A 27,886-nucleotide genomic window follows, 5' to 3' on the forward strand; every position below is an offset into this window, starting at 1 on the left:
AGGTTTCCCTGTAGCCCCTGGTGCAGCCCATGGTGAGGCAGCTGTGCCCCTGCAGCCCATAGAGGTCAGTGGGGGAGCGGAGATCCACCTGCAGCCCACAGAGCAGCCCCATGCTGGAGCACATGGATGCCTGGAGGCTGTGAACCTGAGGGAAGCCCGTGCTGGAGCTGGGTCCTGGCAGAACCCGTGGCCTTGTGAAGAGACGAGCCCATGCTGGAGGAGGTTTGCTGTCGGGACTTGGGATCCTCTGGGGGATCCACAGTGGATCCTGTTCCCGAAGGACTGACTGTACCTCATGGAAGGGACCCATGGCAGGGCAGTTTGTGAGGAACTGCAACCCATGAAAAGGATTCACATTGCAGCAGTGAGTGTGCAGTCTTTGTGGCAGACTGTTTCTCCTGGGAGCAGGAGAGGAGGAAGCAGTGTCAGAAAAAACAGGTGCTGAATTGATCCTAACCCCCACTCCCGTTCCCGTTTTGGGGGGAGATGGGTAGGGAATCAGGAGTAAAATTAAACCCGGGAAGAAGGAAGAGGTGCGGGGAAGGTATTTTACGGTTTGGGTTTATTTCTCATTATCCTACTCTGATTTGATTGTTAATTAACTAAACTAATTTCCCCAAGTCTGTTTTGTCCATGACAGTATAATTTGTGAGTGAGGTCTCCTGCTCTTGTTCTTAACACATGAGCCTTTTTGTTATATTTTCTCTCTCGCCCTGCTGAGAAAAGGAGGTGATAAAGAGGCTGTGGTGGGCACCAGGAAACATATATAGCTGTAGTGTGGCATTAAAAGTTACTTGAATACTTTGTGTACGGTTATACCAAAATTTATTTGTTTTTTAAGGGATAACTGAATATTCAGTGTGTGTAGTTCTCGAGAAAGAGCATGAATATTGAAATAACGGCGGAGCTGTTGTTCTGGCACTCAGAGTTCCGCTGGCTCCCCGCTCCGGCAGTCGGCAGCGGCCCCCGGGCCGTGGCTCCGCTGCTCCCGAGCCCCGCGCTGCGGCCGTGGAGCGGGCGGGCGGTTCGGCCGCCGCCCGGCAGGGGGCGGTGCCGGCGGAGGCCGCGCGCCGTGCCCGAGCGGCGCTCGGTACCCGCGCGGGCGGCGGTGGGAGCCGGAGCCGGGCCCGGGGCCGCAGGGGACGGGACGGGGCGGGCCGGGCCGGGGGCGGCTTGGCGCGGCCATGGAGATCGGCACCGAGATCAGCCGCAAGATCCGGGTGAGACAGAAGCAGCCGAGTCGCTCCCTCCGCCCGCGGCAGGAGGCCGGGCCCTCTTGTGGGGGCAGGCCCAGCCGGCGGCTGAGGCACCGGGCCCCTCCGTCAGCGCTGCCGGTGGCGGGGTCCTCGGGACTCCCCGGGGAGGGCGGGAGCAGGAGAGACGATTCTGTGGGAAGCGGCGCCGGGGCACCCCTGTCCCCCGACGGGCAGCTGCCAAGTGCTATCCCTGTCCCGGGGCTGCGGTTCTCGCCCTGCAGAGCCCGCTCGGCCCCGGGGCTGCCCGGGGGACGCGCAGCTTGGCCGGGTGAGAGCCCCCGGTACCGGCAGGGCCTGTCAGCGGCTCCCACTCGGCAGTCACAGTCTGGAAATCCCGGCAGGGTTCTGTTTCCCTGCTGAGCCGGGAATGACCTTTTATCAAACCATCTTAGGTTAGTTTTCTTTGCAGCTTGTGAGTCCGGGTGATCTCTACTTAAAAAAGGACAGCTGGGACTTGCAGGTTGAATGGTAGCATTAGGATCGGCACTACCATTGGTGTGGTCTATCGGAAATAGGGTAGAGAGAGTGAGATTCCGTTGCTCTGCTGTCAGTCCCTCGCTGTTAGTACGTTCCTATCCTGAGCAGTAGAAATAGGAAGAGTTTAACATGGTAAACCAATGTGTGCAAACAGTAAATGAGAGAAACTTTTCTAAGCCTCCCACCTCTTTGCAGATAGAAATACTTTGTTGATCCATCCCTTAAATAATATTTCATTATTTTTTAGGGTGCTATAAAAGGAAAGTTACAGGAGCTGGGGGCTTATGTTGGTAAGTTTTGTCATGTGTTCAGCAATCTTCTCTAGATCATTTTTGTTATGTAGGAAAAAACTAGCTTAGCTAATGGAACTTACTATTACCTCTGTTAATGCATACAGAAGCTTTAAGCATGAGAAGAATTACCTGAAGTGCTGGACTAATACTCCACAAAATAGTATATACTAAGAGTAAGAAGAAGCAGTATGTGAACATCAGTACGTGAAGAACTGAAGAAAATAACTAAGAAGTCAGTCTAATAGTCTTTCCCTTTAGATCTGGTGGCAAGGGGTTTGAAAGAAAAACAAGCCATGATGTGAATATCTAAGGAAATTTCTTTGAAGCATTAGGAGAAGCATTATACAAAGCAAGAGCCTTGGAAATACATCAACAGTTAGCTGTGACCACTCTGAGGTGTAATCAGTCTTTCTTAGGCATATTTTTAACAGCTCTTGAATTCAGGGTGAAGAGTCTGTTGATATTAGGAGACAGGAAAAAGATGAGTAAGTGGCTTAGGAAATTAAAAGGCCACTTCAGAAACATTATGTGGGACAAACCTTTAAAATGTGAGAGCTTGACTGTTAAGGAGAAGACTGAGAGCTATGATGAGCTAATGATGATGAAATACATGCTATCTGAATCTTAGAGGCAGAGGGAGATTTTATTTTGGTTTGTGACAGGAGGGGTGAGCAGTGTGAACATCTGTGGTCTTCTGGGTTTGTTTGTTGTTTCTGAATCCAGGAAGAAATGAATATTGCACTTCAGCTGTTTTCTGCAGCAGTAAAAGTTGGTAACTTAACACAGCATTCCATTGGAAACAAAATACCTCAGTCCTGAAACTGCATTGTTGTTGTTTATGATTCTTGGATTTCAGGTGAAGAAAAGGAATTGTGAGCATAATTTAGAGATCCTGTGAGCTGCGGGGCCAAGTTCAGAGTTTGTAGTTTGAGCATGAATTAGTCTTTTTTTTCCTGTTGCAAGAGAGGAATTGTATTTATGGAAAAATGTATTGGCTTCATAGAGGGGAGTTACCTAGGAGCTGACATTCTGAACTCAGCTGGTGCCTAGGAACTGTGGTTAGAACTTTTTAATTGTAAAATCGTCTTTTGCACTGTCTCAAAGCTTGTCTTTTTAAGTAACTCATTGTTTTTTGTTTGGTTGGGTTTTTTTACCATCATTCCAGGTTTCATTTTCTCAGTCCTTGATTCTTTGCTTTCTCCTGTATTTCTGAAATAAAAGTCTTTCTTGTCTCTAATACTAAGATGCTGGTAGAATACCAGCCATCTCTGATTGCAGCTATGACTGATTATTCTTTCTTTGTTTTCCTTCTGTCTCTTGTATTCAGAGGACAGGTTTCCTGTATTCCCAGGATCAGCAGACAAAGTCTGCAGTTTCTTCTCAGTCAGCTTCTGAACTTTATATAACTTTGTATTCTTTACTGCTAAGTCTGTCTTGCCTTGGCCTCTTCTTTATTTTTATACCAATGTTTCCAAAATCCTGTGATTTTTCAGATTTCTTTTCTTGATTAGAGTATTTTGGACAACTCTTCCAGTACTGTTTTTCAAAAACTCTCCATTTCTTCTTTCAGGTAACTAGTAAAATGTTGGTTCTCCCTCATTCTAGCCTCTGCACAAGAACCACACTTTTGTTTCTTTCTGACACTGCTAGTTCTTTTCTCTTGAAAAGCGCTATATATCAAGATATGTTGAAACTTACTTGTTGTGTAGCGCTTACAAAGGAAATATTCATATATTTGAAGCAAGATGAAGTCAGTTAATTATTCATCAGTTAGGAAATTTTTCAAAAGGCTGTAGTTCCACATGCAGTTTAAGTTGGCATAAGCCAGCACAGTTACCGAAAATGTTTCTTTCCTTTGTCTGTCATACTGTTACACAAACTGTTATACCGGTAATTGTGCTAACTTATGTTTTGATCTGTACTTAAAATATCCTCTTTATCATGCATTCAACCACCTGAAGAGTTTATTATGTTAGAAAGTAGCGTGGCCAATGAATGAAATTCATACCTAAATTCCTAAGTCTGAACATCAGTCCATCTTGCGCAACTTGTAGTTTGCAGTAGAAAAAAAAGGAAAGCACAAGTCAGCAACAAAAAAAAACCCTGAAACAAACTAAAAGTCACCAAAAAAAGTGAGGGATTAAGCTAGTAATGGGTTATGTTGGTACAAATGAGTAGTGGTAGTGCAGGTACAATGTATGAATGTTATTTTTGTGGTCTAAGTTAGAGATAAGTTATTTACAGTGTACATATACATGGAAGAAAGACAATTCCTTTGATTTGGATTTTGATTTCTATTTTTAATTTTTTAGGTCTTTTTAGTTTTGTGTACTGTCGTAGCTTGATTAAATAAGCACAGCTGTATTAGTGCCTTGATTCAAATTTGTAATTTGGATAGTATTTCCCAGCTGTTCTTGCTTACTGTTGTTATGTTCATGTCATGCCATGGAGTAGAATTGGAGAGCATGAGATGTTTGATTAAACTAAATTGAAGTCTGTGCTCAAGAAGCACAATTAATGCCTTTGAGCAACAATTGTGCCAGTCAGCCCTTCAGCAGAGGCCAGAGCTAGGCCAAAGTGAAATGCCAAACACCAAACCCCCCAAACCCTTAGTGTTGAGCTCTAAGCACCTTCCTATGCATTCTGATGAGTGGGAATACCCTGTGTGCAAGGGAATGGGTTTCTCACTGTGTATGAAATTGCATACATTACAGAATAGAAATTCATTCTTGGCATTGCTGGGATTTGGTTTTATTTTTGTAGGTAAAAAATCTGGAAGTTAATACAGTTTTGATTTGTTTAATGCACATATCAGAAATGGATATTTATTTGTTTAGTTTTGTAACTACAGGAAATTTGACAAGGATGAGGTGATGAATATTTTCTAGATGTTTATAGGTATTTGCTAGTATTCAAGAAAAAGAATATAGGCAGCAGAGTGGCTTTCTTTTGTCTTGTTCTTCTTTCCGTTCTGTTTACTCACTTTTTACATACATTGATCTTCAGTTTACGCTCTTGTGAAGTTGATGATCTTTTATTCCTTGCTCGTAGATGAGACTTGTATTGAACCTCAGAGGAAATGGAAGTCTTGTTAATTTGCTTACCTAATCTTCTGCCTGCACAGTCTTTGTAGTAAGCCAGAAAAAGTTTGGTTACGTGTTTAAAAATGTTTTCTATGTCTTCCATGATTTATTATACTTTAAAACAGCATATTTCTCTTTCTATTAGATGAAGAACTCCCTGATTATATTATGGTTATGGTGGCCAATAAGAAGAGTCAAGAGCAGATGACAGAAGACCTTTCCCTTTTCCTTGGAAACAATACTGTCAGGTTTACTGTCTGGTATGTTTGCAAGCTACTTGTCACACTTCTTATCAGTAGTGCAGGACTGCTTTCTACAAGTGACACTTGACATTTTAAAAAGTTATTTATCTTCCCATTATGTAATTTGCTTTAATAAAAACTCCCACATGCATGTCTAATAAGTAAATTAGTTTTTGTCTGACCCTAGTTAGGCTTTTGAGTTGATAGATGGCAAAGGACTGGAGGACTCGTTTGTAAGCCAGTCAGATTTGTAAATGAAGTGCTCAGGTAGTATGCTGACTTACAGTTATTCCTGCAAAGCCCACTGTGAACATGAGTGCATTGTTCACTGCAGTTAGATGTAAAGGACCAATCTGTTTGCTTTTATGCTAACAGTGATTCAGATTGCTGTGCATGGGAATTACTATATGAGGGCAGATGAGCAGTGGATCTAATTCTGTGTACTGTCTTTGACAAGGCTTAGCACCAAATGCTTAGGTATTCCCACCTCTCAGGCTGTTTATTTATTACCACCACCCAACTCTAAAAACCAAAAGTAGAACCTCAGAATTACTGTGAACAGGACAAGTTAGCAACACTTCAACTCTACTGTCAGCTTCTGACAATGTAGATTCATTCATTCTGTGCTGCGTGACAAACTTAGCCATTATATTTCACATGCGTTTTCTAATACTGAATTTGTTTTACAGTAGAAGCCTGTAAGTAAATCCACATTTCAGACATTTGACTCTAGAGATTTTATTGCTTTCAGAGTTGTGTATTTTTTCAAGTTAATCTTATTTCTGAATCTCCTATCTGATAGAATTTCAAGGAGCATTATTTTGTTTTGTATAGATGAGAGAAGTACTATAATTTTTATTCTTTTTCAGTTATGCTTTCTTTGACATTTTCATACTGACAGTTTAAATTCACTTCCAATATTTCTTCTATGTAATTAGTTCTTAGGAACTTTTCTGTTACTGAATAGTAGAGAGAAACATTTTAGAAGTTGGTTATGTTATGAAATCATAAACACTGACAAAAAATGAAAAATAGTTCCAGCTATTACAAATCACTGTATTAGCTATTTAAACAAATGGATTTCTAGGTGATAGTGTAACTTGTGTGGATATAGTTTGATTTTACTAACACAGGTTTCATTTTTCTCCTGGCATTTGTCAAAAATATAATAAAGGAGTACTATTAAGCATGGATTTTTTTTTAAAAAAAACTGCACAGGTATTTCTTTGCTGCCTTTTGTGGCCTGCATAGGCAAAACTTTTGGGTTTCAGTGTATCAGGAAGTCATGCAGTTGTCTTTCTCTCATAGTAGTTTTAGGAATCAGACAAATCAGTGAAGTTTACAAGTGGATGAGGATGTATTTCCTGTACTACAGTTTTGACTGAATCCTGATATACAGTCAGAAATTGTGTAGCAGAAAACACTTTCATGGCTTTGTAAATGAAACTAAAACTTCATTGAAAAAATAATAAATATGTAGAGAAAGCAAATTTCAGCAAAGAAATCAAGATAATTTTATATATTTATATTTTATATGGTGTATTGACTATATGCAGATGTTATACCACCAGCTGGTTTTGACACCTGCTTAAATTTTAAACATAGTGACTGTTTTAACCCTAAGTCAGTATTCTCATTACATATATATTTATATAGATAGATACAGATATAAAAATACAAACTTAATGTTGGAGTACTTTGTCAGGTACCAAAGTACATATTGGTTAAAAGAAGGACGGATGACAAGATGAAACCTATGAATAAGCTGTAAGGGGACTGGTGAACAAGTGTTACATAACATTGTAGCTGGCAGTTTTGTATACTTTTTACTTCTTCTAAATACAGTCTAGAATGTGTCTGTTCTTAAACGTTGGTTAATTACAGTACTCAGCAAGATCTGCCTTCCTTGGTTTGTCTCTGTAGCTGGTAATTTGGGCCTTTTGGCATAAGCTTTGCAGCAATTATGACAGACCTGGTAATCCTGCTGGTTGGCCACCACTTCTTACTCTGAACCAAGTGTCAGATCAGTTAGCCTGAGGTCAGTATGAAAATTGATCTGCGTCACCAGAGCTCAGCTGACAAGTGTTCTAGTGAAAGCTCGCAAGGAGAATGAGTATAAGCCTTCATTATACCCACATGCAGTCTTTTCAATATGTTCTTGTTCCTTAGCTCCTTTCTAATATTCATCCTAAATTATGGACTTGCCCTTTATCAGGTTTGAATTCCAAGTAAGATATGAATTTAAATGTTCAGGTTTTTTTTCTTCTCACTGCAATATGTGTTTATTTTTAAGCAGCCTTATTGTATTAAAGCCCTGTAATTTTACGTGTTACTTCAGCTTATAACTTTTTCACAGGCAAAGGGCAAGTTTGATACTTCACTGAAATATTTCTGCTCACCAGCACATCTCTGAAAGTATTGTTGGTATATATAAAGCATGCTGGAAGAATCCTGAGAATGCTATGAGTTATATACCGTATGAGTTTGTACTTAGAACTATGTTTAACTCTGCTGTGTAATTAAAGTTTCATATACAAAGTAAAATTTTAGGCTATGCTTTAGGCTTCTAACATAGGTTTTTTGAATCAATCTTTTTGATACTTCATTGATTGTAGTGAAAGGTGGGTAGTATTTGCTTTGATTATGTAAACCGAATAAATGCCAAAAGTAGATGATGTGATGAATACTCTGTTTGCATGTACAAGACATATAGGAGGTACGATACTTTAAGCCTCCCTTTTGAGGTCAAACATACTTTGATTGATGGAAAATGAAGTCTTAGATAAAAGAGGTGCCTGTCATAAGGATGGAAAGGCAGTGGGTCTCTGAAAAGTGGTTAGTCTGAATGTAAGTTAAGGTTTTTTATTTCTCCTATTTCTCTTTTGCTTCCTTCAATGTCCACTGTCTATTTCAGGCTCCATGGCGTTTTGGATAAGCTGCGATCTGTGACTACTGGTAAGTAAGAAAAGTAATTGAGTGAAGGTAGGCTTATTTTTCCTGTGTAGTGTTATATGTCTAATGAGTTGCAAAAATACCTTGTCTGTTTCGTTAATTTTTTTGTTTATGTGGTCTTTTGGATCCAGATTGTTAAGAAAATTTCTTTTTATTTTGAGATAAAGAATTTATTTTTGAGTCCAGTGTCTGTGTGTTTTCTCTGTTGCTTGCTGATGTATTCCAAGCTTTCAGCTTGTTGTATTTTCAGGCATGCACAACATCTTGTTTGCAGTTTTGTAGCTACATTTACTGTAAAATCTGTATTGCTGTGCTTTAATGTAAAAGTGAAAGGTACCTGTCTCCACAGAACCAACCAGTGTAAAATCTTCAGAATCTAATATCTTTGAGAGCAACCTGCCTTCCAGCAAAAGCGGTTCATGTGTGAGTGATGAGAGGAGGCGTGAGGATATCTTGCCACCTCTTGCAGTGTCAAGCACTCGGACTGAAAGAAATGACTCCAGAGTTTCAACCAGCTCACAGGAGCAGAGGAACGCTGCTTCCAGGTAAGGCTGCTGGCTACTTCCTAGCACACCTTCAGACATCAGTAGTTGTATGAGTGTAGTAGCCATTCTGAAGAGTGCAGACGCTTGGAAAGATACAAGTACTTTTGAAGAGTAAAGCATTGCTACAATTTGTTGTATGAAAAACATTAAATCAGAACTCAGTTCTTTAAGCCACACATGGGCTTAGATTAATTAACCAAACTGAAAATATCAGTGTGTTAAAGTCATATAATCAGTAATACTGTAATGATTCTTCCCTCCTGGCTTTGATTAAAAGACAGTTCTCATTTTCTGGGACTTGACTTGTGGATAACAGTTGGCAATTTCTTTTTTATCAGGCAGTCTTGTGAAGATGGTTCTGCATCCCGCTTAACATCTACTGTCAAGCCTTTGAGGGAATTGTCACCTTCTGAAGCTGTAATTGACATTAAACCTGAACCAGATGATCTAATTGATGAAGACCTAAACTTTGTGCAGGAGAATCCTTTGTCACGGAAGAAACCTATTGTGACTGTAACTTATGGTTCATCTCGTCCCTCAGCCGAGATCTACCGGCCACCAGCTGTCAGGAGTGCAGATGGTAGCGCACACGTGCCCAGATTGTCACAACAGGGCAGCTTGCAGGAGAGCCGGCAGTCAGACACACAAGGCTGCAGGTCTTTGGAAACAGGCCAGCTGTGCAATCCAGAAGCATTTGGCAGCTTAGCAGAAGGTCACAGACCCACCTCCAAACTCGGTGCTGATAAAGTGGGCAGTGAGGTTAGTGCAACCTAAATTATTGGAAAAGTTTATTCTTGTTAGGAAACTAAATTGCTAGGTACACTTCAGTAAAATCTTGACCTCAGAGAAATCAAAAGACTTCTGTCACTGGTGTCAGTAGGTTTGAGATTTCATCCTTTGTATCCACTGGTAAAAACAGATTGCATAATTTGACATCATTATCTGGGAGCTTGCTGCATCTCAGAGTTAATTACCATGTACATCTTCTTGTCGTATTGACTTGGACAGGTTAGCACATTATTGAGCTGCATATGATGAATCAGAAACTATAATTCTGATCTTAAGATCATTGAATCATCGTGGTCTTCCCTAAGTGCTGTGTATACCCCCAGCTTTACACAGTCCAGTAAATCAGAATTTTTGGTATGCTGTTTATTAACCCAGATACATTGATGATGATGATTCTAAATAGAACTTTGTCAGTTTAGAATTCTTTAGGATGTATGTTGCACAAGGACATACTAAAAGATGACTGCTGCCCTAAGTACTTTGGAGGCCAAGCTAAGCCAGGCAGGGTGGTAGTCCTAGCTGATAGACTATGCACTTGAATGAAAAGCTTTTTTGAGAGGAATGAAGATAGTTATGGCTCCTAATGTTGAAATGAAGCAAGTATTTTACATACGTTGTATTGAAAGTGCATCTGTGTTTGTTGCAGCTCATAAAGTTCTCTGTCTTTGCCACTCCTTCATTCTGTATAAAGGATAATGAATATTATTTGGTAATCTAGAATGCTCTACAAAGATACATCCTGGTGTCTTAGTTTTTGAGAATGGAGAAGTGCAAATGAGAATATAGTGATTTATTTAATGTTGTACATAAATCACTGATGAATGTCAGGGACGTCTCTCCTTGGAAATGTTTGAAAAAGGTCTTGTGAAACTTTTCTTCTATTACTGTTTCATGAGTAATGTCCAGAAGAGACAACAGGGACCTTGAAGTGTCTAAACTGGACCATCCTGACTATATGTAAGAATTAACATCCTTTGGAATATATAATTTCCTTCCTAGAAATGAATCCTTAAATTTACCTGATATCAGAGTTGATACAGAAGAAAAAAGTAATTTATACTGATTTCACTTTTCTCTCTCACACTTTTAACATACTTATCTTGAAGAATACTATGAATGTCTTTGGAAAACCCTGGTTTTCTGTAGGTGTTGGATAATTTTTCTATACTTGAGAGGGTTTATTTTGAGTTTGTTTTTTTTTTTCCCTAAATTTTGTTTACAGTTATGTTTCCAATGAGATGTTTCAGTGTAAATATGTCTGATTTTCATATTATCCAGTGCAGTCACTTGTACAACTGGAATGGGAGCTCTCCATCTCCTGGCTCCAAGTGGAATTGCAGTACTTTCTTTGCTGTTCTACTGATTCGTGGTTTATGCTAAATGAGCTGTTTTGCCTGCTCTGTATGTTGTAGGAGGAAAGCTCCAGGAAAAGGCGGCTGCCTGTTGTAAGCTCGGTAGTCAAAGTGAAAAAGTTCTGTAATGATGGAGATGATGAAGAGGAAGAGGAAGACTATGGATTGCGAACAGGAAGCATCTCCAGCAGCGTGTCTGTACCTGCAAAGCCAGAAAGAAGGTACTGAAGATCTCCATGATTCTGGGTTTTCAAGAATTAATATAATGCATGAAAACTTCGGAAGTGGGGAAAATCAGTTTTCACTTTGGAAAATTGAAAGACAAAATTTAGTAAATATTTTTAATATTTTTTGTACTTTCTCACAACTCTGTGGATGAGTTGCCTGTTTATGCCATCCTTTGCCTTTAGTTTGGTAACCTGTTTTCCTTATTGCACGTAAGATGCAATAGAGTGTGAATTTTTACATTATTTGGGTAACGTTTACTGTCAAAAGAACAATAATGTTGACATGTTTCAGACCAGGTATTTATTTTGTTAAATTAATTTTTCAGTAATTTGATTTATTTTCAGGAATTGTTTTCAAACCAGTTATCATTTGTTCTTTAAGGTGATTTTACTTTTCAAACAGTCTTCAGAGGTTTTTTCTTTTCTGCTCCCTAATTCTAAGTGTCAGGCATTAGTCAAAATACATGTCTTTTGTATCTTATTTTTAACAATTGAGGAAGAACATTTAAACTAGAGAGGAGATGTTAGCTTTTATAAGTGTTTACAGTGTTAGCTTTTATAAGATTTATTTTAAGCTAATACACTGTACTGAATTTATCTTCAGCACCATAGCACATTTATCTGATTTAAGCTTCCTTATTGTTGATATTAAAGACAAGCAGAAAGCCTTTTTTTACAAATAATATGTTTTTGATAGAGTCAAATTATGCAGCTGGACCATATTTCTCAGGATGGCTGCATAATTATTGGTGCCAGCACAAACATAGCAAGAGATAAGTGGTGGGTAGAGGTGGGAAGAAATTAATGGCAGAGGGCCTTTCACATGTTTTTAGACTGCTTTTCATCATGGTTTTGCAGCAGCTTAAGTTGAGTGGTGAAATCACACATCTGGACTTCCATTTTTTAGAGAATTTTGTGGATCTCCATTCACTGAGAGCATAGATAAACTGAAAACTATTTTGGATAAAATAATTGTAGATGATAATTTCTGTTAATATTATTCCTATGTTAACCTGTTGAAACAACTGTCTTTAGCATGGATACTGTTGCTGTGCAATCTATGGACAATTAATTTTTTGTTTATTTCCTTTAGACCTTCATTGCCGCCTTCAAAACAGGCCAATAAGAATTTAATACTGAAAGCAATCTCTGAAGCACAGGAATCAGTTACAAAAACAACCAATTATTCCACTGGTAATTAACATTGATTTTTCTTGTGTAATCTGAAATATTTTCAAACTCTTTTGTGTAAGTCCAAGCTAAAGAAAGTGCTTAGAAATAAGACAGAATGCTAAATAGCAAGCCAGTTATACATGAGGGATTTACCACGTCTTGTTTCATTACACTGATGTTCAGTGATGAACTATGAAAACATAAACGAGGGAGAAAAGTGGTCTTTAAAACACATTAATCAAGACAGCAAGTCTGTGAAGTGTATAGATACAGAATGGAAGAGCCAGAGTATTCTGAAGTCAATAGTCACCAAGGGGAAATGAATTAGAATTACTTGATCTTTTTTCCCTTTCTTCATTCTCATTCTTCCTTCTGAGAGGGGAGGAGAGAAAAGGAAACAAGCAAAAAAATGAAAATGCACTGGATATAGGTAATAGAAGTGCAAGATAGTGATTTCAAAACTATCAGAAAATACCACTTTAATTATGTGTAGAAGTGGATGAATGAGTACTTCGCTGTTGTCACTCTAATCCTTCTTACGCTGTTTTGTCTTAGAAGTAAGTGTTCTGTGGTGCCATTAGGGGTGCTCTGTGCACATGCGCTAATATGCTTGCACACTAAGAATTTTACAGGTAGCTTAAAGATGCTTTTTGTGGAGACAGATGCTTGGGATTTTTTTTGTGTGTGTGTGTAGGAATTTGTGAGAGTTATTTTAGCACAATATATCTAAAAACAGTACTATTATGTGATTGGGTAGTGTTTAAATTATTTGCCATTGTTTCTCTATTTAAAGTTCCACAGAAACAGACTGTTCCAGTTGCACCAAGAACTCGAATTAGCCCAGAAGAATCACAGTTAGAAGTAATTCATGTGCAAAGCAGACTGCCTATTCTGAGTTCTCATCTTCAAGTAGAAGAGTCAAAGGAGCAGACAGTTGAAGAAATTCAAGGTCATCTGATAGTATTCTTTAAGAATTTTTACTAGGGGATGTCATTTTACAGACTGAGCAGAGAAAAGGAAAGGAATAGTTTCAAGTCTGCATTAAAAGTTGCATGCAGAACTGCCCGGAAGACCATGCAGTTTTCTAAAGCAGGGCTGTCAGATAGATACATGTATCCAACACACACACACACACACACACACACAAACACACACACACACACACAGAGCCAGCCTCAGAGGAATTTATCTGTAAGCAGAGAATGTTATACCATTGTGGCATGTCACTGAGGAATAGTTTTGCATAAGCACTTATATTTGGATAGCTTCTCTTTTCCCCATCCTTTGCATATTTTCCTTAGTATCTTGTAAGAGTAACTCTGTCACAAAGCTTAAGTAAGAGTCAATACACTCTAGAGTATTTGCAACATTTTTCCAGCCTGTGAAATAGTAAAAGATTCTTTCCAACACATGGTTTCTACATAAATGGTTCTAATGTTTAATTTTTCAGTTTAAATATAAGAATACCCTATTTGGTCTTACAGGACAGCTGATACCACGCTTTGGTTTTTACTTCTGTTTTGAATATTCTAAAGGGCATAACATTTAAAGGCAGTCAAAGTGCCTTTTCAACATGGTTTTCTTCTAGAGGATGGGGAATTGTCTTTGTTAGTCACAAGGACTCATAGAAGTAAGGGAGGGAAAAAATATTTCTCTAAGTATTTACTTTATACTTGCTAAGTGTTTAGATAGTTAGATAATTAATAGAATTTGGTTTTAAGTAAGAATTTTGTTATATCATCCCATGGTCATTGTTAAGGAATGGTAAACACTCATTATTTAAAAAAGATTTTTGCAGTTGCTTATTCCTCACATAGGTGTATTTGGAATCTTTCTGCCTCCCTTAAGTAGTTGAAATTGTATCTGTAAAGTATGTGAGAAAAAGCTTTATCAGCCTTTGAATTAATGCACATATGCTAAATATTTTCACTCAATTGCCATTGAAATGGAAATGACAGCTTGCTTAGGAAATTTACAGAAAGCAAAAATAATTTTTTTAAACCATATCTCAGGTGTAGAACAGTGGTGCTCTGATTTGCTTCAGCTCTTTTAAGAGGAGTGTAAAGTAGTTCATTGTTAGTTGCTTTCCTCTGTGTGTGTTCTCTGGATGGCCAACTCCTCTACAAATGAGGAGGATGAACTTGGCCTTCATCAGTTGCTGTGCCCACAGACCTCATTTGTGCTGAGCAGCAATTATGGGAATGAATAGTGTCCTACAGTACTTAGCTTTTGCCTTGTTGCTGTTCCTGAACCAATAAGAAAAGGGTTCATAATAATGAGAATGGCTTTTGTTGTTGTTTTTGTTAAAATTGTGAATGTTTTTGTTGATTTTTTATCAAAAGAATTAGAGAATATGTCTCAGTTCTCTATAGTATCATGTTGACATGCTATAAAATATGCTTCTTATTGTTGGTCTTTTTAGGAATTGAACAAAAGGAGCTCTCTTGTCGGCTTCAGATTGATCCTATGATTGAAGATGCCTTGCAAGTGACTCAAGGTTAAGTCTTGTGATCTTTTATTTTCAAATCTAGTATTACTGGCCAGTGAATGTTAAGATATTTCTTTTCAATTAATTATACTGATTTCTACAATTTTCTGATTTCTACATCTCTAAGGAATGAATGCATTATATTAGTAGCTGTTCAGAGGATGAGACATTTGGGGGGAGGGTGGATGGACCCCCTTCAGTGCTGTTTCAGCATAGCCATTGCATTTTTAAAATTTTCTGATCTGGCCTAATATGGCTTACGGCTTCTGTTGATCCATCTCTGTGGAATTAACTGGGAAGTAAAAATGTTTTCTGGAAACTACTAGGAAGAAATTAAAGTAAGATTAGTTCATTGACCATTTAAATTGATACTGTAAATAATTGTAATACTGTAATGATTACTGTAAATAATAAATACATAATTGAATATGTACCTTATTTTACTCTTTTTCTATGTAATTTTTCTCCTAATGCAGATTACTGTGACCCAGAATCTATGGTCCACTCAGATACTCGGTGTTTTATCCTGAAGAAGCCCAAGTTATCAGAAGAAATGGCACCACAGAATCAGCAATTGGGAAAGAAGGGTACAGAGGCAGTGCGAGTTCACTCAGGACGTCTAATACAGACACGGTAAAAAGCCTCTTCTTTTAGGACAGTTACTAGTGAAATTGTTTGTGGTTTAGATGGAGCCGTTTGGTCAGACTTGTGCTTTGTCAGTTCAGTTACGTGTGAAATCATGCAAAATGGGCTGACTTTGAAAAGCAGAAGAAAAAGCAGGGGCATTAAGCCTCCCAGAAATCCTTCTAAATGGAAAATAATCCTAGGGTCAACTATTGCTTGAGCTTGTCTTTGATTTGCTAGAAGGAAGAAGGATGTGAAAAGTACTGCTCTTTTTTCTGATTCCTGAAATCTTACTCAAGTAATTGTTTTGCTTAGATTGCCATTAGTTTTATACTTGTTTCACCCTTTGATTACATTTCTTTAGAAACATTTTTAATACAGTATTGAGTGTGTTGAATTCTGGGCAGTGATTTAAGGCTCCTTACAGGAGAGTTTGACCAGGAGAAGCTTAAAGTTCATATCAGCTTCAAACAAAGTTCCAGTTAACAAATAGTCCTACCTGTTACAAGTTAAAACCACTCTAAACAGCATGATGAACTTCATCATGTGGGCTGCTGTGATTGAGAACTTCTGGTGTTTCCTTTCTGTGGGTGGCTTTTAGAAGCCTATGTTAATTGAAAACAAAACCAACACAGAGCAAATGACTCCAAAATAACCACAGTATCACAGCAATATCACAGTAGAAAGCTGTGACTGCTACAGGAGAGAGGTAAATTTTTGTATGTGAATAGGTCAGTTTCTGACTGCTTCAGTCTGAAAGTTCTAGCTTGTGATGTTTTCAATGTTCTGGTTTTTATCTTCTTAAAGGCATTCTACAGTGTAGTTGCTTTTAGCCTCATTTCATAGAGAAGCAAAGTTTATCCCATTGCTATTTGTCAAAGATGAGAACTCCACAGTTCTCCAAATACATAGAATCACCTGTCATTCAGGAAGCCCCTCAGGTAAAATGGATGGGATGGTGAGAGACATGAGAAAATGTACGTGTCCCCTGTTATTATGCTCCTCCTTATCCATGCTGACTACTGTCAGATACAGGACCCTAGGCTAGACTGACCTTATAGTCAGACTGAGTGTCAAAGTTAGTATCAGTATTGACATGACTGTCAATACTTAGTATCAGTATTTCAATTCTCTCATCCTAGTTCTAAAAATTTTTACACCACTGTTTCATAATGTGCTTTTCAGTAATGTTGTGGAGACACATGTTTTGTGTGCTAAAAGGCTTGTAATTCCAAGAATGGTATTTGCTCTCTTTTTCTGCCTCAAAATTGCAACTTCCACAGGATTGACTGTAAATGAGCTTTTGAAACTGTCTGTTGAGCAGAATGCAACACACTGAACTTGTACTTGAGAGCTGTAGTTCTTATTATTGCCTCATGGGGACCTGAAGGCTGCTAACTGGTGTGCATTACTAGTAATTACTAAAAGAAGGTCTGCTACTGCTTGACTCCCCATTGATAAACTTGTACTATTTTCAGTCACTAGCACAGCTCGCATTCACTCAAACCTCTTGAGTCAGAAAATCTAAATTTACAACATTTCTTTTTTTGATAGGGACCAGTTTGCACAGCCAGAGAAACCTGCTAGTCCCAAGTTCATTGTGACACTGGATGGCGTGCCCAGTCCACCAGGATACCTTTCTGATCAGGAGGAGGAAGATACATGTATAATGGAAGGATTAAAGCCAGTTACCCAGCACATGTGTGCTGGCAAAGGATTAAAAGGTCTTCGAGCACAGCAGATGCAAATTGTAACAAGGCAGCTGGAGAACTGTGATGGTAATTATACTGACCAACAGGATCTAACCTTGGTGTGGTGCTTTGATCGTGGTTACACCTCCTGGATGTATCATTCTTAAGAAACCAAAGTGATGGTGTTTATTCTTCAAATTAGAACATTCTTTAGGCAAATGATATGTGGGAGTTCAGTGGGACCGTCTTCTCAGAAGCTTTTGTCGTGGTGTACTAGACCAGTATAGCATGTGGTAGTTCTCCATACATCCCAATATTGGTAAAATTGGCTGGTTGGTTTTTGGGGTTTTTTTTGCAAATGCAGTTGATTTTCATTGCCAGAAATCTGCCCTTCTGGTTGATCTGTTATGATTTGTCTCTGTGCTGATGGACAGGAGATGTTACAGTTAACATATTAACATGCCTTGAACTTATAAAAATATGTCAGACAGTGTTAATGTTTCTTTTGAGGGTTGGTTGTGACACCTAAAGGAGCCTGTTAAGTGTAAGGTGTTGGTAGAGTCCAGTGGATAGCACCTGAAAGCAGAACTTAACAGTGCATGATTTTATATGAAGTATATTGTCTTTCTTTATTTCTTTTGAATTACATGGGAAATTGCTTTCTGAGCCAGGTTTGAATTGTTTAGAATGCTGACATGGTGATAAAAAACACAGAGGCTACTGTTTTGTCATAGACCCGTTGAATACTTGCTGAGGGCTGTGCTTGGATCCATGTTTTTTACTTAGCTTTCTTAAGAAAATAAAGATCTTTATTTTCTGTTGTAGCAGTATATCCAAATTTCTGAACTAAATAAAGACTACTATTTGATGCTGTACTGAAAACCCTTAAATTTCATGGCTCCAGCTGTAAACGTGTAATGCAATTATGGGAGCACCATAGAAAAAGATCTTTTAAGTCCACGTCCTTTCAATCCCCTGGCTGCAGAAGTACTGCATTTATCAGACAGCCTTAAAGATAAAGGGAATGTTGTGTATCCATACACTTTACCAGCGCAGAGAAACGGTCATTAGAGTACTTCCTTGTGAATCCATGATTTCCTGTGTGTAGCCTCATACTCCTCACCAAAGCTGTTTGGTACAGGAGAGTGTTGCCAGTACAGTCCTAGCTCTGTTAATGATTCCTGTGAAGTAGCAGGGATGGGACTGAAGGTGACACACAATCAGATCCATGTGGAAGTGATCTGTAAGAGCCAGTGTGATCCTACAACAGGATTTGTTGTAGAAAGCATTATTTGGCTTTGGTATGTTGCAAGGAGAAGGCATAAATGAGGCTAAGGAAGGAATAAAGCTGGAGCAATTTGTGTCATTAGTAGGCTCAGAGAGGGAAGTCTAGGTAGTGCTGGAAAGCTTTGAAAAGCCAAAGGTTTAGGCAGATTTGGGAAAATAAGACAATAGCAACGTTTGTCTCAACAATTGTCTGAATTTTGAAAATAAGGTTTTCTAAGCAATGTTAAATAGGGGAAAGTCAAAGTCCCATGTTCCTGTAAGAGTAGTGAAAGTACGGAATGTTTCAGCTTAGAATTTCTTAAAATACTTTTTGGATTAGAGTCTGGGTTCAGGTAACTGAAATGTCTGAAGAAATTCCATAAAAGTGGTTCTTTTTCAGTATATGGCCCCATAATAATAATGCTGATTAGTGTAATAATTGATTTTTTAACTTTCATCTCTTGAAATAATTTTCTAGAGCAAAATATATCTTGGAAAAAGGAAACATGGGTATAATTAACTCATGGCTCAGCAGAATAGTCATAACTCAGGTTCAGTCAGAGTCATTGTCTTGTCCAAGTCTTTAAATCAATTCAGATTTACAAAGAAAACTGATTTATTTTGCTTGTAAACAGTGCAGATTTGATCCTCTATCACCAAAAGGCAGCTGTCAGTCCAGTATTACAGCTTTTCACTTTATGGTTTTGAAAATTTTCTTCAGAAAATATGATCGTACGTAAACTTTTACTATCATGACTTTTTTTGATTAAGAAAGAAGTACAGTGAATTTTGGTTATGCTAGATGGCTTACAACAAATTGCATATAGAATCTTAACGGTTCAACTTGAGGTTGTTTTTTTTCTTCTTTCTTACCATCCAGTGGAAATGGAAGACTTAAATATGCTGCAAAAGCAGGAGAAGGTGCTGGAGCGCTGCAAGTACTGGCCTGCCTGTAAGAATGGAGATGAATGTGTGTACCATCACCCCACACAGCCTTGCAAGTGAGTGATACAGAGCTCATCCACTTGACATGCTATTTTGATTTTTATTCCAGTACTGCAAACTTCTGCTCTGTGTCAGTAATATTCCAAGGCAGCACAAACCTGTCAGGGCAGGATCAGAGCTAGATTATCACACTGTAACTCCTTCTGTTTTCCACCCCTCTGCCAAGTGTCAGAACACAGGGGTGGCAGCTGCACCCTTGCAGAAGAAAGCTTTAGTTTAAAGTACAGGCTGGTGTTCCTGAGTTGCTTAAAGATGCAGGAGTGTCTTAAAAGAGTAGGCCCTCTTCTGGCAGCTGTCACAATGCTTTTGAGGGCTGGGTTGTTGTTACGTAGTAATAAAGAGATCATGGGTTTTAAATTTGAAAGGGAAGGTGAACTCTTGAACGTGCCCTGTGCCTTTGACTTCTCTTCCATAAGCAGGAACAGTCCAGAAAAACAGTGTCTGTATTGAGGTAACTCTTACCAGATTGGGTAACTTCAGTTATTCAAACATTTTAATTATCTTATAAAATCTGGTGTAACTAAATTCAAAACAAAACTCTTCAGAGAAATCTGTGTTACTTAGGGAACACTGCAGCCCTCTCTGGGGAAGGTCTGATTTCACATTGCCTGTGCCACTCTGTGCCACACACTAAGAGTGACATGTCCTGGCTTGCACCAAGGAGTTTGGTGCCTGAGAGTGAGGTGGTTCAGTTGTTCACTGCATGGAGGCAGGGTCTGCAGGAAAGGAAGCTGAGTGCAGGTGTGTGGGTGCACAGCTCATGCTCTACACCACATGCCCCACTTGGGAAGGAACCAAGATGTGCCCCAGCCCTGCTGCACCTCTGGCTTTCTGTGATATTCTGGCTATTGTGTGCAACAGATGTTTGGGGATTTTGCTCCAAGTAGGAGCTTTTGACTCGATTTTTTTTTCCCCTCAGAGTTTTTCCTAACTGCAAATTTGCTGACAAATGCCTGTTCATCCATCCAAACTGTAAATATGATGCAAAGTGCACTAAGCCAGACTGTCCTTACACTCACGCCAGTCGACGAAACCCCCATCCAGCTCCTAAACCAGGTGAGCACATCTTGTTTTCTGAGATTTAAATGGAATTTGCTGGAGGGTCCAAAACCGGTATTTTTGGAAACAGAAACTGACAGTGATGAAAAAAAATTTTACTTGAGTTGACCACATTTTCTTACAACTCTTAATGTAAGATGAAGAATAATAATCCAGTGTTACTGCAAAAACTGTTACCAGAAAAATCCCCCAATGTTCTTAATGCAAGAGTCCATACGAAAGCTGTGCAAGGCCGCAGTGGTGACTTGTACAAGTTGTCCATTTCTCTGAAGGAATTAGCCAGCACTGCAGTTTTGCTCAGATTTTTTTCTTAAATTGGACACATATTGTACCAAGGGCTTGTGACACATGCTGAAAACAGAGGCTTCTGCCTTTGAACATTTTTTTCTTTAATGCCAGTGTAGGAGTGATGGTGTAATGATGAGGTGACTTTTGGGGTGAGTTTGCTTGCTGAAGGCAGTAGCTGTGTTTGATATGGGTTGGTGTTGCTGAGCCTTTGAACCATGCCAAGGTGCAGGGCCTTTACTGCATAATCTTTTGGAAGTAATTTAGCCCCTAGAGTTTTGTGACCTTGCCAGAAACCAAGTACAATGTGTTTGTCTGCGATATCATTTCCAGCAGCTCCTCTGTATTCCTGGAAGGTGCAGTGCCTGCACTTCTCAGTCCAGTCAGTTGAAACTCTAACAGGTTTGCTGCTGCAAATTTAACATTTGAGGTTCTCTGCCTACCAGAATCTGTGTGTAATTTGTTGGAAATTTTGCCTTGACCATGGATGGTACTTCCTGTCCTGAAATGGTGAAGAACCAAGTTAAATGATTACCCGATAGCCTTGTTCTAGTCCAGGATCCACTAACTGCATTGGGAAATGCTGTCTATATTTGGTGCTGAACTTTGGTGTATTATAAAATGGAATTTCTAGCAGAAGGATTGATATATTTAAGGTTGTGTGGCGCTGTCTTAAAAAGGCAATTTGATCTGATCCAGACTCACTTCCTGTTGTTTTTGTTTCTGCTATTAGCACCCCTGCCCACCCTGTCCATATCCTCCAGTAGTCCGCTGTGTAAGTTTTTTCCAGCTTGTAAGAAAATGGAGTGTCCATTCTATCACCCAAAAGTAAGATTTTTTTCCTATCTTCCTTCCTTTCTAGAAAGAGACTTGAAACATGCTACTTTGGGACAGGAAATGTTACTAGGATTTAACACTTTCTGCTTTTATTTTTCACATTTTAACTTTGCCTTATAAGCAGAATACATAAAAGTAGTGACTTAAGGAATTTGGAAAATTACACTTACTAGTAATCTTTCTACCAAATGCTGCTGGGGAGCTTCGAACAAGTCATATCTCTTTTCAAAATATACTCACCCAGGATGGTGGGGGCAGAGAGGAGCCTTTTGGGAAGGAATTTGTCTCAAGACTCTTAACTCTTCCTTCAGATATGCTGCAACATACAAAAACTTCAAAGATTGCCCAGTTACCCTAAAATGTATTAATGTAATCTATATCTGTATATCTGTATCTATATTACAGGAGTCTATTGCTTGGGTACTTCTATGGATTTGTGTCCCTGCATTTAACGGCAGGAAGTTTAGTGCTTTTACAAGCCCTAATAATGCTGAAATACCCATGCTCAGATATTATTAGCCAGATACTCTGTCTTTTCTCACCCCTCAGGGAATGCTGTGTCATGCTCCCAACTTGTACACAAAGATCAATTCAAACTGAACTCTGTAAACTCTTGCAAGCAAAGGAATTTCCACCAGTCATTGCAGTGGCAGCCTGGGAGCTTGAAATTCCTAGTTGGTACTTTTTAAAAAGGATTTTTTGTCACTGGGTTGAGCTGGTTGCACTGGTGGAGGGGGGTGTTGGCTCAGTTGCAGGTGAGATATATCAAACAGCAATTCAAGGGTCACAATGCAGCTCAGCATGTTCATGAGTTCAGGCAGCTTCTTCTGAAATACTTTTGGTTTTAGCATTGTAGGTTTAATACACAGTGTACAAGACCAGACTGCACTTTCTACCATCCCACTGTTGCTGTACCTCCACGCCATGCCTTGAAATGGACTCGAACTCAAACCAGGTGAGAAACATTCTAAACCTAACAAAGAAAAAATAAAAAGTATGTTGGGACATTACTAATGTAGTTTTACTCACAGAAGTAATGTGTGTGTGAGGAACAACAAAGATGTATGGAGACATCCCTTATATGTGCTGCTGTTTGGTAGTAGTTGTATAAACATTGACTAATATGATGCAACCCTGATAAACAAGTGCCCTGCAGCTGGGATAGGGCAGTCACTGGAATCCTGACCTGGACAGGTGGTGTTCTCTGAGTTGTATTTGAATAAAGCTTTGTTTTACTGTTGTTTTCTCTTGTGTCTAAGCTGTATTTTCCACAATAGGTTCAGCGGTTTCTTTGAGTGCTTCTGGTAGAGCAGCTCCTTCCTGTCATCCACCTGTGATTTCATAAACCGGTAGCAAAAGCCCCAAAGCTGTAGCTATGGGCCTGCCTTAACATTCATGGGATCTAATGATCTTTTCACTCCAGCTAATCCCCTATCCAAAGGTTTTAACCATTACAGGGGTAGGGCACAAAGCAGTTCTCAAATCATTTTTGCAGTGGGGTAGAATTGTTCCTTATGGAATTGTTTTTTTCTTCCTTCTCAGTGAATGAATATGGTACAAGCTGGGACTGAGCTTTGCCTCCTCTGGACAGTAGCGGACAGGAGGATTAATGACCAGGACACAGGATACTAGGGAAGACTCATGCATTTTGGACTTTGAATATGCATTGTTTTCATAAAACGAGGTTGATTGCATACTTGAAATGTCTCTAATTTTCCAAGTTTGTAAGTTTGGGCAATTTTACATTTTTTTTACACTGTAAGAAGAAAACATCTGTGTAAGGAAAGTTTTACTTTAAATTCCATTAAAAACCTTCAAAGCACATTTTGTGTTCTGTGTGGGTAATGTTCCTTGTTTATGAGTTGGTGTGTTGAAGAAGAAAGTATGGCAGCAGAAGTGCTTAGAAAGCTTATTCCTGTGTTGGGATCAGACTGGAAGTACTTTTTTGTCCAGCAAGTATTTGGTACAGTGCCCAGGCTGCACTGCTGTCCCAGCACCCAGGGACTGAGCTGTCCACCCCAGCAAAGGACCAGAGCAAATGCTTTGTCTTTTAGGTGCTTTTCCAATGCAATGGTTGTCAGTCCTTCTGCTCTCTAAAATGAGGAAAAAAAGACAAGGGAAACAAACTGCTTCAGAAGCCAGAACAATTAAAGAATTACTGATACTGTTCTCCCCTTAAAAAGCCTATGCGCTGCCACTTCACTTGCAAATAGATACCCTGAGGTGTCTCCATTTATACCAAGAAGAAAGAAAGTTCAGCAGTACTTTCTTCTAAGGAATTCTTTTTTCCTACTGGACCCACTGTGCTTTTCTCCTTCAGGACGGTTCCTTTGACTTACATGGCAAAAAAATAATGCACACATGTGCCCATAAGTATGGTTAAGTGATATTAAAATGATGGAAAATGTTGAACAGTAACATAAATACACTTTTTTATTAAATCCTTTTTATATTTTGGGGAACTACATTTTCACAAAAATATACAAAAGAATTTCTTTTTACAAATATTTACATTCAATATAAGAAAACAATGATAGCTACATATTTTGAACTTAAATTTGACAAATATAGTTTTGAATTCCGAAACTTAACACTCCAGGAAAAGTATTTTTAATTTTTTTTTTAAATAAAGTACTCAAAGTTCATATTCAAATTTAAAAAAATCTTAATGCAAAAATCTGACATTTAATTTATATATATTTATATATATATATACTTTAAATAAACATACATAAACATTGTTACAGGAATTAGGTGTTCATGATGGAAACCAAAATGGAGTACACTTAAACCCATGATCCTTAATACAGTAATACATGACCATACCTTTGGACTAGTTTAAAATACCTTTTTTTTCTTTTTTTTTTTTTTTTTTTCTCGTTAAAGCAAGAGGGATTATCTGACACACTCCATAATGAAACAACAAATCTGAACAGACAACTGCATTTTAAGCTTAAAGAACTACAGTAAAATATTTTTGTAAGGTGACCTGACAGGGACTGGAGAGGAGAGGATGTGCTCTGGTGTTGTACAGAGCACTGCTGGATGGGTTTCCAGATGAAAGACTGCAAAGAACATTATTTTTCTACAGAATTTCCCAATGCCTTCATTAGCTGTCCCTTGCAGAAATAGCTGCCAGCATGAAGCTGTTTTCCATGTGAGATGAAGATACAAGAATTTGTAAGGGCAGCAGAAGACCAGGACCATCTCCACTGCTGCATTTCCACTGCTGTGCTGGGCTGTCACCAACTGCACAGTGCTCAGCGTGAGAAAAGCTTTTCCTCTGCTATAAACAGTGAACAAACCAAGCTGCAAAGCTAGAAGTGCATTTTTTTTAAAAAGGAAATGGTTCTAATGCATTTACTTCGTTACATTTTCAAGTTATGATTTTGGGCTTGAGTGTATTCTAATATGGAATTTTACATTAAAATGCCTTAACTTGCTCCATAAATCAGCAATGCAGCTTTTCCATTACTTTATGCTGTATACCCATAACTGAACTAAAAAGTAGAAATGAAGCTAATTACCAGATACTGCTCAAAAAAAAAAATCAAGCTATTTTTCACCTGAAACCACAACACCAGGGTACATAGTAGCAAGAAAAGGAAAAACAGACCAGAAGTGTATAAAGTACTACCCAACAGCACCAACATTTCACAGGAAAAGTACAGGAAACCATTTTTATTTCATGCAATGTTTGTCTGTGTTCATGCCTGGAGTTCCTTTAGAAAGGATATTTACTGGGTTCCAAAAGAATACAGTGTAGCACATGTCCTGGGTGCCACTGGTGGTTGTAAAAATCGTGGTGTTATGGCAGTACCACTTCCAGCTCCATTGCGTGGAAAGATCCTCCCCTTTCTCCCCCATCTCAAGAATTTGCAACTAAGTCAATAGAAAATTTATTTTCAGCAACAGAATGCTTGGGATTGGCTTTGCATTACATATGACCACAGTAACAGCAAAGCTGTGGTTAAAGTTGGCCCTCTCAAGCAGTACATTGGAAAAATAAACTTATTTGGTGGCTGGGAGGGGAGAGCTGGGATAGGGGTTTCTGTGGGAAGGAGGAAGAGTAGTAACAGCCAAAGCTAATGAAGGAATAATGGAGGGTGTTACATGAACATGTCTTTTTGTTTTCCCTAAGGGCTTACAATTCTGGAGAGGACTGAAACTAAAATACCCCTCCACTACAGCCCTTTTTCAGAACCCACCAAAGCATTGCAATTATTTGCTCTTTTGTCCTTATGGCCTTGTCTTCTGCCTCAGCCCCACTGAGAGCAGCTGAAGGCAGCAGCAGCTTTATGAGCTCTGCAGCACCACACACAATGGGACAGTGGCAATTATCCCTTCATCTTAGAAAACTGGTAAAGCACAACTGGCCTTAATCCTCTGGTTAAAACACCCACTTTGTGAGGGCCACTTAGCAGTTAAATAGCTAGAGCTTGCTTTCCTTTGCAAACAGTGCAGTCACACAGATCTTCACATCACTGGAACAAACATGACAATACTTCAGGGGTTATCATTAAAAAACAAAAAACATTTGACATTTGTTGGTTTTGGTTTCTGTTTTCCAATAAGCTCTCACATGATATCTGTGCCCAAACTAAGCGACATACATGCTGCTAAGGGCAAAATCACTGTGTAGGCTCTTGAAGGTATACCACAAACAGCAACAGGAACTAAGGAAACACCTGTTTTGGCTTATGGAAGAGAAATCCAAATGTCCCAAGCAACAGGAACATCCTGTCTCTCATGTCCCAAACTCAACTGCCCTCTAGCAGGTAGAGAAGGATCAGTCCAGCTATTCATGCACAAATTTTGTGTTTCTGACAAAGAGTTGCTACAAGTAAAAGTCCAGTTGTCTAACTAGCACCCGTAATGAGTTTGGATTGTTTTCTACATAAAGTTTACCATAATTATTTTCTTGTTAGTAATGGTTCACTATGGGACAAAATCAAGAACTTGGTACTGATTTATTTCTGCTCAGATGTATTCGTTTGGTCTAATTACATTCACCTGACTTCCTATGTATTTGAATGCCCATGGCATGGAACTGCTGAAAGAAAATTTGGCTCAAGTAGGATCTGAACCACCTTCTGCAGGTTACTCTTGCTGTCACACCTCAAGTTAAATGTAATAGAGCCCACAGCTTTCATGTCTATCATCTTAAATGTTGTGAATGCCTGGGAAGAGAATCAAGAACTGCTGAATAGGAAAGAAACAAGACGCAGTAATTGCAACAGCTTGGTTAAGAAGAGTTTTCTGAAATATAATATTTCTTTGGTTTAATATTTTCTGTTTGAAGAGCATTTTCAGAAGAGACCTATTAAAACAATCCACATTTGGTTTAGGTGGAAAGATAAGTAGCCTTTTAAAATACATCCTTAAACACTTTTGCCTGAGCTCTCAGTACAGTGGAGCACTTCTGTCTTTACAGCACTTTCTCTGTTCCACTGCATCCACTGCAGCTGTGGGTAGCCTGCTGCTTGATGCTGCACCTCAGCTCTAAACAAGTGTCCCACAGCTATGGAAGTGGAGACAGCAGTGAGTGGGAATGGCTGCGTCTTCCCAAAAACAGAGCAACCAAAGTTGCCTGCAGCCTTTCCTCGAGCACTGTGCTGCTCTCCAGTCCTTACACTTCCCAAGCAGCCACTGAATGTTTCCCACTTGAAACAAGATGTTTGCCACTCACCACCACTCATGTCAGTTCTTTCATCTTTCCTTTGCTTATTTTTGAGTGTTCCCTTCTCTACTTTCCTTTCTTCTGCCTTTTCTCCGTGTTTGTTTACTGGTTTCCTGTTACTGCTTCCTCTGCCCTATGTTCCTTAATTCCAAAAAGAAGAGGCAATTATAAGCATTATGGAAATTAGAAGAATTGCCTGCTGTCATCATGCTAAGACCTTACACATTTTGTTGTTTTGTTTTAAACAGAGGGATGGAGAAGGGAACACATGTTCCATGCTTTTTTTTCCCTCTTCCTTTCCAAAGAAGTAGTGAATAGGTTGGATTGCTGATCTCACAGTTAAAAAAAAAGCAGGTCAAGGTACCAAGGTTTTGACTGGTTTGCTGATTGTAAACTGAGAAAAGGATGGTGTTTACCTGTTCTAGCATCAAAGACTGAGAAACCACCTAGTACTTCTCAGATGTAAATTATTTTGGTAAGGAAATCTATTGTGACTTTTATGCATATTAGACACCTAAAACTATTCTATTTTTATTTCTAAAAGGAGGTATGCAGAGTTCAA

At 39.0% G+C, this 27,886-nt stretch overlaps 1 protein-coding gene across 3 annotated transcripts; it reads left to right on the forward strand.

The window, feature by feature from the left end:
- The first annotated feature begins 1,061 nt into the window (after positions 1 to 1,061).
- On the forward strand, positions 1,062 to 23,468 carry ZC3H14 (zinc finger CCCH-type containing 14). 3 transcript variants are annotated; one of them, XM_058854938.1, is made up of 17 exons: positions 1,063 to 1,220; positions 1,981 to 2,023; positions 5,255 to 5,369; positions 8,266 to 8,306; positions 8,653 to 8,848; positions 9,187 to 9,607; positions 11,050 to 11,210; positions 12,310 to 12,410; positions 13,183 to 13,338; positions 14,812 to 14,886; positions 15,354 to 15,510; positions 17,056 to 17,279; positions 19,339 to 19,459; positions 20,383 to 20,519; positions 21,541 to 21,635; positions 22,493 to 22,599; positions 23,187 to 23,468. In XM_058854938.1, exons 1-17 carry the CDS (start codon positions 1,185 to 1,187, stop codon positions 23,191 to 23,193), a joined length of 2,193 nt encoding a protein of 730 aa, XP_058710921.1. In that variant the 5' UTR covers positions 1,063 to 1,184; the 3' UTR covers positions 23,194 to 23,468. The 3 variants fall into 3 exon arrangements, with proteins under 3 accessions (XP_058710914.1, XP_058710921.1, XP_058710929.1); XM_058854946.1 differs by lacking the exon at positions 1,981 to 2,023 and having other exon boundaries at positions 1,096 to 1,220; XM_058854931.1 differs by lacking the exons at positions 22,493 to 22,599; positions 23,187 to 23,468 and having other exon boundaries at positions 1,062 to 1,220; positions 21,541 to 22,483.
- The last annotated feature ends 4,418 nt before the right edge of the window (positions 23,469 to 27,886 follow it).

This window comes from Poecile atricapillus, chromosome 1, assembly GCF_030490865.1.
Source record: "Poecile atricapillus isolate bPoeAtr1 chromosome 1, bPoeAtr1.hap1, whole genome shotgun sequence".
NCBI classification, from domain to species: Eukaryota; Metazoa; Chordata; class Aves; order Passeriformes; family Paridae; genus Poecile; species Poecile atricapillus.

Bases quoted from the DNA above. Each gene is read 5' to 3' on its own strand.
- ZC3H14 (XM_058854931.1), top strand. From the start codon at position 1,185: ATGGAGATCGGCACCGAGATCAGCCGCAAGATCCGG. The intron at 13,339-14,811 runs GTCATCTGATAG...TGGTCTTTTTAG, and splicing joins GACAGTTGAAGAAATTCAAG to GAATTGAACAAAAGGAGCTC. The intron at 19,460-20,382 runs GTGAGTGATACA...TTTTCCCCTCAG, and splicing joins CACCCCACACAGCCTTGCAA to AGTTTTTCCTAACTGCAAAT.